Here is a 13092-nt window from a genome sequence, read left to right on the forward strand (position 1 = left end):
CCCAGGTACATCCTTGGTTGGAGAAATTAGGTTACCTTTGGAACATAAACTACTTTTCTTAGGCATCTGATTGAAACCTTCAATTGCCTGTAATGAAGTAGAAATTCTCTGACGTAGATGAAGGGTGACAGATCGAGGGAGTAAGACAGAAATTATATGTTGCCGAACGGATCTAACATGTAACGTTTTCATCTGAGTTTCTTATTTATGAAGCTTAAATGAAATGTTCAATAATTTACAACGGAATCGTCTTTTCCCAGAAAAACTGCAGAGCAGAATTTAAAGTACTCTCGTCCCAGGCTTTCTGTCTAGGGGATGGGAAAGTGGGACTCGTTTATAGGTTCCTGCCTGCTGCTTTCTTTTGATTTTCTGCAGCTTTCTTCCTGTGCTACAAGTGAATTGTTGCTCTTTGCCAGCAGGTAAAATACAGTTCTGCTGGAAAAGAAAATGTGTATCCGAGGCGTATCCAGCACACTTATACATCAGGACTCTGCGGACTCCTAGGGATTTCTCACTTTTTAAAGACCCCATTGCTCTCTATCAATGCTGTCTTTATCTTTCCATCCACCTCCTGAAAATGGTGGCATTTGAATGGCTCTGTTCCCTTTTCTTCACAACAGCTCAGAAAATTCATCCCATGGGAAACCACCACTCTCCATGCCTTTGTTTGGCTTGGAGGTTGATGCTTTTCTCAACTCTTTCACTGCATACCCATTCTTCGCTGAACTCCCAAAGGCATGCAGTTCATTCACTCACCAAACATTACTGAGGGCCTCCTCTGTGCCAGGCACAGGGTTGGGTACTGGGGATATCAGGGTGAGCCGAATGGACATCACCCTTGCCCTCAGTGATATAAAAGAAATCCGTACTGAAGGAGGAAAGTATTTATTGAGCACCCACAATACATTAAGCACTGAGCTTCATGCAGTGGAGAATCTAGAAGAACAATGAAAAAGAAAGGGAGGGAAGAAATGAGGCCTAAAAATTAAGGCAAGTTTTTTGAGGGTCTGATGGTCAAGAGTACTCCTACTAGCTGTAGGTTCTTAGAGATTTGTACCTGTTACCTCACTTAATCCCCCTGCGGCTCTGCTGGGAAGGCATTACTGATGAGCAAAAAGAGGCTCCGAGAAGTCCATTCCTTGACTAAGGTCATAAAGCTAATATACAATAAAACTGGCTTTGGAACTCAAGTCCTTTGTTTTTTCCTGCCATGTCCTAGCATGGTCCCTGTCCCTATGAGAGGAGGGTCCTATCCTCCAGAGGAGTGGACTAGCTGATTGGAATTTCAGTAATTGGGCACTACACTGTGGGCTTGCTAACTAAGGAAACCATTTCAGAGGGCGGACAGGATCAGCATGTCTGTAGTGACCGAGGGAAGCTTTCTAGAAGAGGGACTTGAGTTGAACCTTGAAAGCTAGCCAAGATTAGGAAAGGTCGAGGGAAGGGGATATGGAATTCTCTCGTGGGCAGGATGGGGCACGCGAGCAGGAAGAGATTAATTAGGGCTGAAGAGCGAGAGGAATGAGCACATTGTCCCCTGCAGCGCAAGGGCCGTGGGTGATGAACGTAGAATGACTCACTTCCCTCTGTTTAGGAAACCTATTCTTCCAGCCTCCTGCTGCTAGGAGGGAAGTCATGGGGAGAAGCAGGCCCAAGAAGCTGAGATTGCTGCCTCTTACCAGCAAAACCATGAATGACATCTGGGATCTGCAGGCTTGGTCGGGTTCAGGCAGATCCATAGAAATGGGGACCCTTTCCATCTCTAAATCCCTGGTCTCATCTCCTGAGTACTGTGAACCTCAAGTCTACCAAACTGGGTGAGGGATTTGGTTGGCCCTAGTGCATTCACAGGACACCTGCTCTCAAAGGGAGGGGCAGATTGAGGACCCTGTGCCCAAGGAGTTTGCAGACCATCTCTCAGTTTTTACAACAATGATGTTATTATGTTGTTACTGTTAGTTTTCATGTTGGTCTCCTCACTAGACCCTTAGGTCTTGAGTTAAGGGATTTGACTTTTTTTTATATTTTAAAGTTTTTTAAATGTGTTTTTAATTTATTTTGAGAAAGGAAGAGAGAGAGAGAAAGAAGGCACACATGTAAGCAAGGGAGGGGAAGAGAGAGAGGGAGAGAGAGAGAGAGAGAGAGAGAGAGAATTCCAAGAAGATTCTGTGCTGTCACTGTAGAGCCCTACGTGGGGCTGGATCCCATGACCGTGAGATTATGATCTGAGCCGAAATCATGAGTCAAGTGCTTAACTGACTGACCCACCCAGGTGCCCCTTGATTTTTTATATTTTAATTCAGAATGTAGCATAGTGGAAGAAATATGTGATGCACGGAAGCAGCATAGCAAGGGTGACAGGAATGCTGGAAAGACCTATGAGGGCATATCTGAACTGGGTTTTGAAGGATCAGAGGTATCTGGGCCGAGAAAGGCCATTGCGGGCAGAACGAGTAACACAGGCAACAGCCGATCTGGTAAAATAACTCACGAAAACCAGGGATCTAATGGAGGGCCCCTCATAAGGAAGAGTTCCAACAGTGGAATTTGGGTACTAGAGATTTATAGATGGGAAATAATTGGAGAGAGACAGAGGATCTCCCGGGAACCCCTGAAATCACACCAGATGGGCAACATCTACTTTTTACTATCATGGAGGTCTAAGCTCCCAGGCTCCCCATCCTTATCATCTTGGGTTACGGTGGATGCTTCTCCAGGGTTCCCTGAATGAATCAGGTTTTGGAGGACATCTACCAATTTTTTGAGTGTGGACGACGTTCAAGCATCAAGAGAAGCAGTCAATCCCATGCTGACTTTAAGGGAAAGTATGACCCCGCAAACCTGTATTAAAAAATAATAATACTAACGAATATTCTAGAATGCAGCTCTCTTGTTGCCAGTGAGATTAATGATAAACATGGCCCATCACCCCCTGTCCCGCAGGAACATCGTATCTCTGGGTCTTTACTGTAAATAGGTGCTCCCTGCTGAAGAAGCCAAAGCAAAGACGAAAAGTTCCCACCTGGCTTTGTCCTGGTTCCTTCGCCCCAGTCCTTTAACACAAATAAGGGCACAGACGCCCTTATGTGCCAGCTCTGTGAGGAGGAAAGCTGTGGAAGCTTCTGGCCATTCCCCCCTCTCCTCCATGTGGGTCTCTGCAGCCCACTCCCCACTTTCTGGCCCCCAGAAGGCAGCACCTTGTTCAGAGGGTGCCTTACCAGAGTGGCCACTTGGGGTCGCTGTGACTTCACCTGAAGGAGGCTGAGAACCATCCGGCCTGGGCCACAGGCCTATTGCCCAACTCCTCCTCAGAAGAGCCTGCCTGGCATTGAAGGTCTGGCCCTGGGTCTGGTGTTTGTGCCCTGGCACATCAGGGAGTGCAGACAGGGTGAAGTGAACATCAAGTGCCTTGGTCAGCACTGTTTTGCCAGCTGGACTTCTCAGGGAGTCTCGGGTTTCTTCATGGAAAATCCTCCTGTGGACATACACACGGACCTCTGCACCTTCGGGAGCCCACCTTCTCACCACCAGACCCCGTGGGAGCCCGGGGAGGAAAATGTGGGTTTGGGGAGAGGCGTCTGTTCCAAGCCCCCAGAAACCAGCGGCCTCCAAGGTGGCAACTCCCAGACCCAAGTCGTGACGTTGGCCTTGTGCGTGAGTGAATGTATCGTGTGTGGCAGCTGTAGGTCTTTGTCTCCTTGCAATCTTGTGTCATACCGTGATGTCTGTAGGAATCTTCAAGGGCCTGGGTTTCCTAAGCCCGGGTGCTGATTTTTCTGGTTAGCAGCGTGTGGCCTGGGGATAGAGGTGCTCAGGGCTGTGATGAACTGGCTCTGGGGGCCTGGGTTCGAGCCCAGCGCTCACAGGGCCATAGGGGCCAGCTCCTTTAACCTTTCTCTTGGCCACGGGGCTCCTCAAGTGTGGGCTCCTGTTCATGCGGGAGCACCAGGCAGAAGAGTGTGGACGGCTGAGGACGAACCCCTCTCCCTTCCTGGCAAAACCCTGCAGCCACAGGCCTCTGAGGACAGATATAGAGGAGTCACCTCAGACACAGAGCGGTGTTTATCATTTGCATTGGGTGGAGGCAGGGTTTTGTGACCGAATTCCAGTCAAGGAATGAGAATCTCCTTCTTTTCCTACCGTCTCCCACATTTTCTGTCTTCCCTTCCTCCTTCCAGAGTTTTCTTTAGGGTTTATGGTTTCTCATCGCTGCTCAGAAAACAGTGGTGCGCGTCCTTGGTAAGTGCTGCCTGTCTAACCGAGAGGTACCTTGATGCGCCTGTGAAATACATAACTCTCAGCACCCCTCTGGGACTCCAGGTATGGTACACAGGCCAAGCACACATCATCCCGGCCGAGAGGCTGAGCCTAAAAAACTGATCATTAAGGACACAGAAACCACCAGAGCAGAGGAAAAAAAATCATTGCAGACACTGAGTCTGTTGTTCAGAAACAAGTTCATACTCCAGAGGGAATTCACTGGGCATTGCCTGTGGAGAATAATGGAAAAGAAATGTCTGGCATTTTGTGCCCGGGCCTGGCCTCTGTGTTGCAAAGGGAGAGGCATGTGTGGGGGAAGGCTCTGCCAGGGGCCGCTTGCCGCGAGCCCTCTGCGTGACTCAGAGGCCCAGAGAGTCAGCCAGGGCCTGTGTCCCACAGCGCAGGGGTGATCGGTGGCTGTGAAGACGAGGGCTTCAGCAGGGAATAGCAAACACAGATGCCACGGGATGTCAGGGCTTAGAGTCAGCGGTGAGAAGAACGGGGGTGTGAACTTGTACTGGGGAGAGAGGCCAGGCTACTGTGCACCCAGTCTGAGCTTTGTGGGGATTAAAAACCATACCAGATCGAATGGCTGTTGAATGTTCACTATGAGCCCGTCTCCATCCCAGGTGCTTGTATACGCGGATATATATGATCTCATTTAACCCTCCCAACAACCCCGCGAGAAAGATGTGATGTCCTTCAGACCAGGGAGCTGAAGCCTGGGAAATTGAAGAAATTTGCCCCAAATGCACATCCCTGAAGTCAGTCTCAAACCAAAGCGGGCAACTTCAGAAGCCATGCTCTGAATGAGCACCTCTCACAAATCACCTGGGGGTCTTCTGGAACGTAGACGCTGATTTGGTAGATGTGGTGGCGGGGGGAGAGGGCTGTAAAAGCTCCTGGGGTGACGACTTGTGGCTGGTGCCCACACCACACTGTGAGAAGCATGGTCTCCTCTCTGTGCCATGCCCATTACAGGAAGTCCTAAACCATTAACTCACTGACCTCCTCCCGCTCCTCCCCCTGCCCCCCTCATCCCTCACCATCATCAGCCACGTACGGAGTTTGCTATGTTAAAAATACTACTTTACATTCATTAACTATATGATCTCATTAAAGCCTCATCATGGCACAGTGACGTAAGCGATGTTATTCCCGTTTTACAGAAGACAAAACAGAGGCTTAGGCAGATTAAGTCAGTTGTCCCAAATCACACTGGAAGTGGTCGTGCCTGGATGCAGGATCCAAAGTCCTGGCTCCTAACATGTTCCACAGAACAAAGCATTCAAATAAACCTGGGGCAAGAGGCAAAGGGACCTTGTGCTAAGAGTCTCCATTACGATTTTTTTCTTTCTCTTTTGTATTTATTTTTATTTTTACTTTTTAAATTATTTTAATGAGAGAGGGAGTGTGGGAAGCGCAGAGGAAGAGGGAGAGAGAGAATCTTAAGCAGGCTCCACGCTCAGCACGGAGCCCAATGCGGGCGGGGCTCAATCTCTTGACCATGAGATCATGACCTGAACGAAAATCAAGAGTCAGATGCTCAAGCGACTGAGCCACTCAGGCACCCCTTCGGGGTCTTTTTTAAAAATGGAGATATAATTGACATATGACATTCTATTAGTTTCAGGTGTACAACATAACAATTCGATATTGGCATACGAAATGATAACCATGGTAAGTCTAGTTAACACCCATCACCACGAATAGTTATAATTTTTTTTCTAGTGATGAGAATTTTTAAGATCTACTTTCTTAGCAGCTTTCAAATATATGACAGAGTTTATTAACTACAGTCATCCCCATGACTTACTTATTTTATAGCTGGAAGTTTGTATCTTTGACCATTTTCACCCATTTTGCCCACCTCCCCTCCATCCCCCACGCCGGTCAACCCTCAGTCCGTTCTCTGTGACTATGTGCTCCGCAGTTGTTCTTGACTAGGAGGTAGGACATGTGGGGATGTGCAGAGTTGGAAGTTTCTACCTTCTCTTTCTGGCCAGGGAGGAATTGCCTCAGGTGAGCCCGAAATGCCCTTCCCACCTGTGGCCGGGGTCTTGCTTTATACGTGCAAATAAACAACTTGTTTGGAATGAGAAAACAAAAGAAAACAAAACTCAGGCCTTGGAGGCTGAAAAACTTTCCTTTTTAGTGTCCAAGTTGGGGGGTGAGGGAAAAAACACAAGTATCTAGAGCTGGGATCAAACTTCTGCCTCATTTTGCCTTCCCTCCTTTCAAGTCCGTCCTTCTCTTCCCCCAGATACCACAGGAAGAGAGCCAACAACCCTTGTAATTTGCATCTCAGCAAGTACAGACATACTTGATTTCCTTACATGCCTATAATTCCTTCTTAAATCACATAAAGCTATTTGCCTTTATAAATCTCCCCAGCAGCGAGCTCCCTGGGATAATTACGTGGAATATATATTTACAGTTTTATTTCATAAGCTCGACTCTAACCAAAAAATGGACCTCGCTAAGCCCACTCCTCAATAATAATTTCTCCGTTCCTTATAAGTCTACAGCATTTACATTTTGACTGTCCTTTACTTTTAAGTTCTTTAGTACAAGCAGCCATGAGATGGAAGGCTTTTGACAAGTGTCAGAAGAGCTGCCTTGGAGCCACAGCTGTGCCTCTTGGGAGCTCTGCGAGCGTGGGCAAGTTTCCAGACTCTCTGGGCCTCAGTTTCCTCATCCAGAAAATGGGGATGGTGACATCTGTCACGAGGTTATGGTGAAGAGTAAATAAGCTATAACTATGGGGAGGTGCCTGGAATAAGATAGATGATCAATGAATGTAGAATCTTCTTTCCCAGGCCTGGGAAATAATAACTAGGACGTGACTGGATGCCTCTCTATCTCTCTCAGGATTTTATGGCGTATCCTCCATCTGAACAACTAGCCATCGTTTTTGTAAATTGCTAATTGCCAAATCAGCCTGCGGCTCTAGGCAAGGGAGGGGGGGCTGCACTTGGACTCAGTTCCCTCCTGCATCATTTCAGTTTTTTTGTTTTGCTTAATCTTTGTGAATGTCTCCTTCTCTCTGTGGAGGCCTTTACACCAGCTGGCGTGTTCCTGCTATGTTTAATTCACCCCCATTAACCTGCTTGGTCAGCAGATCTTTCCATCTCCTTGCTGTGCTTCGAGGAGTGCGTCTGTCTGGAAAAAGCATTTATTATATTTACTTTAACTGGCCTCATTTTGCAAGGCGGTCTGGGATTTTGGTTCGGGAGGAAAACAGCTTTGATTATACTGCCCTTGTTTACTGTATGCACTCTTTGCTATGTATCCCTTATCTACTAAGATGGCAAGTGCTTTTGCAGGAAGCCAAGACACAAGTTAAATAAAGTCTTGGTGAGCTCACTGGTAGCCCCTGGGTGGCCGCTTTGCACAGTCTCCTTCACCTGAAAACCATGCCCCACATTTCCAGTCATCTACCTTTCAGTGCAGTCCAGTGGGCGGGTTTTCCTGGATGGGTGTGTCTAAGGTCCCAGGAGGAGCACTGGCTAGGGCCCACATCCCCAGGGGGACAGGGAGTGCTCCCCAGCCAAGTGTCATGGTGATCTAGGGTGCTGACTTAGTCCACACTGTCATCCTCTCGCCCTCTGATTGCGGCATAGCTCCCTGACCAGTCTCTGCCTCTGGCCTTGCCCTCCTCCCACCCACTGTCCACACAGCAGCTACATCTATGTAGTCATTGTATCACCTTATTTAAAATCCCTCCATGACTCCCCATTGCCCTCAAGAATAAACTCAAACTCTTTATGGGGTGTATAGCATGACTAGGCTCTCCCCTTCTCGAACTGGTCTCTTGTACTCTATGCCCCAGTCATAGTGAATGTTTGCTCTTTTCTTTCTTCTCTTCTTTCCTTCCTTCCTTCCTTCCTTCCTTCCTTCCTTCCTTCCTTCCCTTCCCTTTCTCCCTCCTCTTCCTTCCTTCCTTCCTTCCTTGCATCTATCCATCACTTACCTTGGACTTAGACACTTTGCTGGAGTCAATAGTGAGCAAAACCCAGTTGGTCCCCATTCACAGAGCTTTAGATCCAGGGTGGAGACCAACAACAGAATAATGACACCCACAGGATATAATGATAACCTGAGCAGCACTGTGAGGACAGTGGTCACCAGTGAGAGGAGGCAGCAGGACTGGATAACCTGATCTCACCTGGGGACCATGCAGGCTCCCCAGGAAGTGACAAGTGAACCAAGAGGTAAAAGGGAGGCAGACATAACCGGGTGAAGAGGATGGTGGGAGAGCCTGACAGGTGGTGGGAACAGCATGTCCCAAGCCCTGTGGCAGCAGGGAAAAGGTGTTTGAGGAACTGTCGGACGCAGACCTGTGGTCCTGGAGCACGGGGAGCACCAGGGCACATGGGAGGGCGGGGAGACAGGAGAAGACTGTGGGGAAATCAGGCAGGGCCTGTGGGCCACGTGAAGAGGTCAGGAGAGAATGTGTGAAGGCTACCTGCGGTGGTCTGCACGAGACTTGTGGTAGATTTGGCCAAGTGACAGAAGACGATGGAGGGCAGGAGATGCGCGACAGGGACTTGAGAGAGTAAATGAGTGGGATCTGGGGATGGCAGGGTGGAGCTGGGTGCACGGGGAGGAGAGCGGTGAGGGTGTGGAGTTAGGAACTGATGTGCCCCCGGAGCCAGGGTGTACTCACCTGTGAGGGTGGCTCTGGTGGTTGGACCGATACTCTTGGGGACCAGCATCTCGTGGTACTGCTCACCCGCGAGGGTGCTGTACACGACCTTGTACTCCTGGACCTCTGCTTCACTGTTGTCCCACTCCAGATCAAGGCTGGTGGCCGTGTGGGAGCCAACCCGCAGGTTCTTGGGGGCGTCAATCTCTAAAAAGAGTCAGACATCACCAAAATTTGCGTTTGTCACGCATCTTGAACTTTAACACGATTTGGGGCGAGAGCCCGTAGCTCCTGACCCTCTGCTTCACGGTTTGAGTCAACCCCAGGGCTGGTCTTGAGCTTTTGGCCTGCCAGGTGAGCCACAACAGATTCTATGGGCAGTTTGGAGAATTTTACTTGGGAGTTAGATATCAACACACTTTACGCTTGCCCCATTTCCATTCAGGGAATGTTCTAGAATATTTCCTGAATGGTGGTGGTAGTATTCTAGAAATTTATTTTTGAGACAGAGAGAGACAGAGCATGAACAGGGGAGGGGCAGAGAGAGAGGGAGACACAGAATCTGAAACAGGCTCCAGGCTCTGAGCTGTCAGCACAGAGCCCGACGCGGGGCTCGAACTCACGGACCGTGAAATCATGACCTGAGCCGAAGTCGGACACTTAACCGACCAAGCCATCCGTCTCTCTCTGTCTCAAAAATAAATAAACGTTAAAAAAATTATTAGAAATTTAAAAATGAACCAGTTATCATAAGCTTGACACACTAAGTGAGGGAAAAACCGCAGGAGGAAAAAAAATCAGAGATGGCTTCCAAGTGATTATGACAGAATAGAGTAATAGCAAATTTGGCCACCAAGCTCAAAGGAGACAGTTGATTGCAAGACTTTGAAGTATAAGCTGTCTTCCCTGGGTTTACCTGCATAGATACTGATGAAAGGTTGGTAGGAAATTAAGTATACACCTAGGGGATGTCATGTAGTGGAAAGAATATAGGATTTGGGGTTAGGCCTCTGAGCCCAGCTCTACCATAGTTAAATCTTTGGTCATGTGAGGTGTCACTGGGCCTTAATGGCCACATCTGTAAAATGGGCTAATAACACCAATATTTCAAGTTGTCCTACAGATAGGACAGTGCATGTGACATGTGTAGCATGGTACCTGGTGCAAAAACAGGTGCCTAAACCCTGGGAGGACCTCCTGTTGCCTCTGAAGTTCGTCCTGAGTTCCAACAACATGGCGCCCCCAATGCTTGCTCTCTGGAGTTCCAAAGACTCCTCTGCAAAGGGAGACCACCAGCACACAATCTCTCCCACAATCCTAGGCGGCTGATTCTCTCTCCCCGGAGACTGGTCATCTCCTCAGGCTAATTTAGGCAGAAACAACACAAACAACTTGCAGGGTAAGAGGTCATGAAAACTGCCCCTTTAAAAAGTTCTCAATAAGTCTTGTCTTTGAGACTTGGATTTCACTTTGAAGTGGACCAGCTCTTTGTTCTGATAAAACCTCCAGCAGACTTCTAATTTGCAAATGCCAGGCAAGTATATACCAATTGTTCTTGGGGAAGACAGAGCACTGTGAATCAATCTGAGTGCAGCTGTTCCAGAGTGAGAAGTGTTCTGTTTAGTGATGTAAATTAGGTGAATCTTTTAGCAGATTTATGTCTCTGCAGCTTATTTTTTCTGAGGAATGTTTCCTTACTCAATGTGGAGCTGGCTTGCGGGATTCTGTGCGTTCTTGACATGCTGGGTGTGTTATGTCTCTAGCCTTGGGATGGAGAGAGGAGCTTGGAGAGAGGGGCATATGTGAAGAACATGCTGGATCCTGTGCCCCGAAATCTCACGCAGGAGCAGAGGCTGCGATAAAGGACCCAACCGGGTGTGGGGTGTAAGGCCTGAATGGACCCGGAGCAAAGAGAAGTTAGAGTTAGAGTTCAGGTTGAGTCCTATACTTACCTACTGCTCTTCACGACTAAAAATCCCAGACCTTGAAAACTATGCTTTTTGTTTTCTGGAATTTTTTGGCCTTAGAACCTATGCACTGTGGATAGGGGGCAGTGTTTTCCCTGAAGGAACCAGACACTTTCCACATCAGCGATGCCAAAAGAGGTCAATTCTGGGAATAAGGGCTTGAGAATGTTGTAGTAGGCAGTTAGTTAGGTTCTTACAGGATGCTTGGAGGCCAGCAAAGGGGAAGTCATGGCCAAGTGGGAGAAAGTCAGAGGCTGCCCTGACCTGAACCACAAGAAAGGGAATTAAACTAGACAGGCCCAAGATGGCTGACAAAGTAGGCCAAAGTTCACGTTATTCCTTCATTATACTACATTGCCATACTCAAATCTTTTCCTAAGGGTGCCATGACAGGAAACCCCTGACCAAATAAGGAAGAAAAAGTGCATATAACCCACATTCCTGAAGACACCACCCTGCTTCCAAGAAATCCCTGCCTCAAGTAATGAATATTCCATTCCCTTGTTAACAACTGTCAATAAAAGATGGAAACCCAAGCCCCAGTGGGCGCAGCTCTCCCTTGACCTCTCCTGCTCTCAATCTAGAGAGTGTACTTTTGCTTTAATAAACTTTCCTTCATCCATTTTGAGATTATTTTTGTGACTGGTGTAAGAAAGTGGTCTAGTTTCATTCTTCTGCATGTTGCTGTCCAGTTCTCCCAGCACCATTTGTTAAAGAGACTGTCTTTTCTCCATTGGATATTCTTTCCTGCTTTGTCAAAGATTAGTTGGCCATACTTTTGTGGGTCTAATTCTGGAGTCTCTATTCTATTCCATTGGTCTATGTGTCTGTTTTTGTGCCAATACCATGCTGTCTATACACAATGGAATACTACATGGCAATGAGAAAGAATGAAATATGGCCTTTTGTAGCAACATGGATGGAACTGGAGAGTGTTACGCTAAGTGAAATAAGCCATACAGAGAAAGACAGATACCATATGTTTTCACTCTTATGTGGATCCTGAGAAACTTACCAGGAGAGCAAGGGGGAGGGGAAGGAAAAAGAGGGAGGGAGCCAAAACATAAGAGACTCTTAAAAACTGAGAACAAACTGAGGGTTGATGGAGGGTGGGAGGGAGGGGAGGGTGGGTGATGGGTATTGAGGAGGGCACCTTTGGGGATGAGCACTGGGTGTTGTATGGAAACCATTTTGGCAATAAATTTCATATTAAAAAATAAATAAATAAACTTTCCTGCTTGTACTGCTCATCCGCTGTGTTGTGTCTGTCCTTGAATCCTTTCTCATGGCGAGACCAAGAGCCCCTGGCAGCGACAGCTTTTGGACGGGCTGGGTCAAGGCTTCAGGGCCTGAGGTCTCCCTAGTCCACCCCGCAACAGGAGGGGGTCTTAGGAATGGGGTGGAATGAAATGGTTTACTCCCCTGGGTCTTGAAGCCCGATCTCTCTCTAGGGGGGACAACTCAAGGGCTCCCCTGTAGGTATGAGCTGGTCTGGTATCTGCAACAGGTCAGCAAGCCAGGGGAAGGCAAAGAGATGTCCAGGGTGGCCCTGTTGAGGGGCTTGGGGGCTGTGGACATCTAGTCCCTAAAACATAAAATTAGCTCACGCCTTTCTCCTGCTGAAAAATTGCCTGTTGCTTCCTATTACCAACTCCTAATCATCCCCTGCAGGGCTCTGTGCTTCTCAGACATCATCTTGTATCACTTCTACCCTAATTCACTGTGCTCCAGTTGTGCTGACGTTTTTTCTGCTCCTGAATCACATCAAACTTACTCCCACCTCAGGGCCTTTGCACTGCCTGCTACTTTTGACTGGCATGCTCTTCCCTGGATCCACACATGGCTTAGGTCACTTAGGTCTTGGTTAAAACTCCACTCCCTCAATGAGGCATTTCTGAACCACTCAATCCAATGTGGCCCTTCCTCTGTAGCATCCATTTTGCTTCTCAGCAAAATTCTTCTGATTGAAGGATCCTGTGTGTTTCTTCTCCTCTTCCCCCGCTGGAATGTACCTCATGTGAACTGAGTTCTTATCTGTCTTGTTTATTCTGTAGCCTCAGTGCCTAGAACAGTGCTTGGCACCTGCTAGGTGTTCAATAGGCACATGTGAAGTGACTGAAAGTTCCGTTTTCGGTCTCGTCTGCCACCTCAAAGCCTTTTGAAAAGTCTTGTTAGAAGTTTCGACCGTGGGGCTGTGAGGGCGCTTGAGGCTAGGTG

The 13092-nt window shown here is 48.0% G+C and overlaps 1 protein-coding gene across 2 annotated transcripts in view; it reads right to left on the reverse strand.

Moving 5' to 3' along the window:
* TNR (tenascin R) overlaps positions 1–13092 on the reverse strand; it is a 414724-nt gene that overhangs the window by 53406 nt on the left and 348226 nt on the right. For both annotated transcript variants that reach the window (XM_030303382.1, XM_030303381.1), the window contains exon 9: positions 8930–9115. In XM_030303382.1, coding sequence (XP_030159242.1) covers positions 8930–9115 — 186 coding nt within the window. The remainder of the gene's footprint in view (positions 1–8929; positions 9116–13092) is intronic.

The sequence above is a fragment of the Lynx canadensis genome, chromosome F1, assembly GCF_007474595.2.
Source record: "Lynx canadensis isolate LIC74 chromosome F1, mLynCan4.pri.v2, whole genome shotgun sequence".
Classification (NCBI taxonomy): domain Eukaryota; kingdom Metazoa; phylum Chordata; class Mammalia; order Carnivora; family Felidae; genus Lynx; species Lynx canadensis.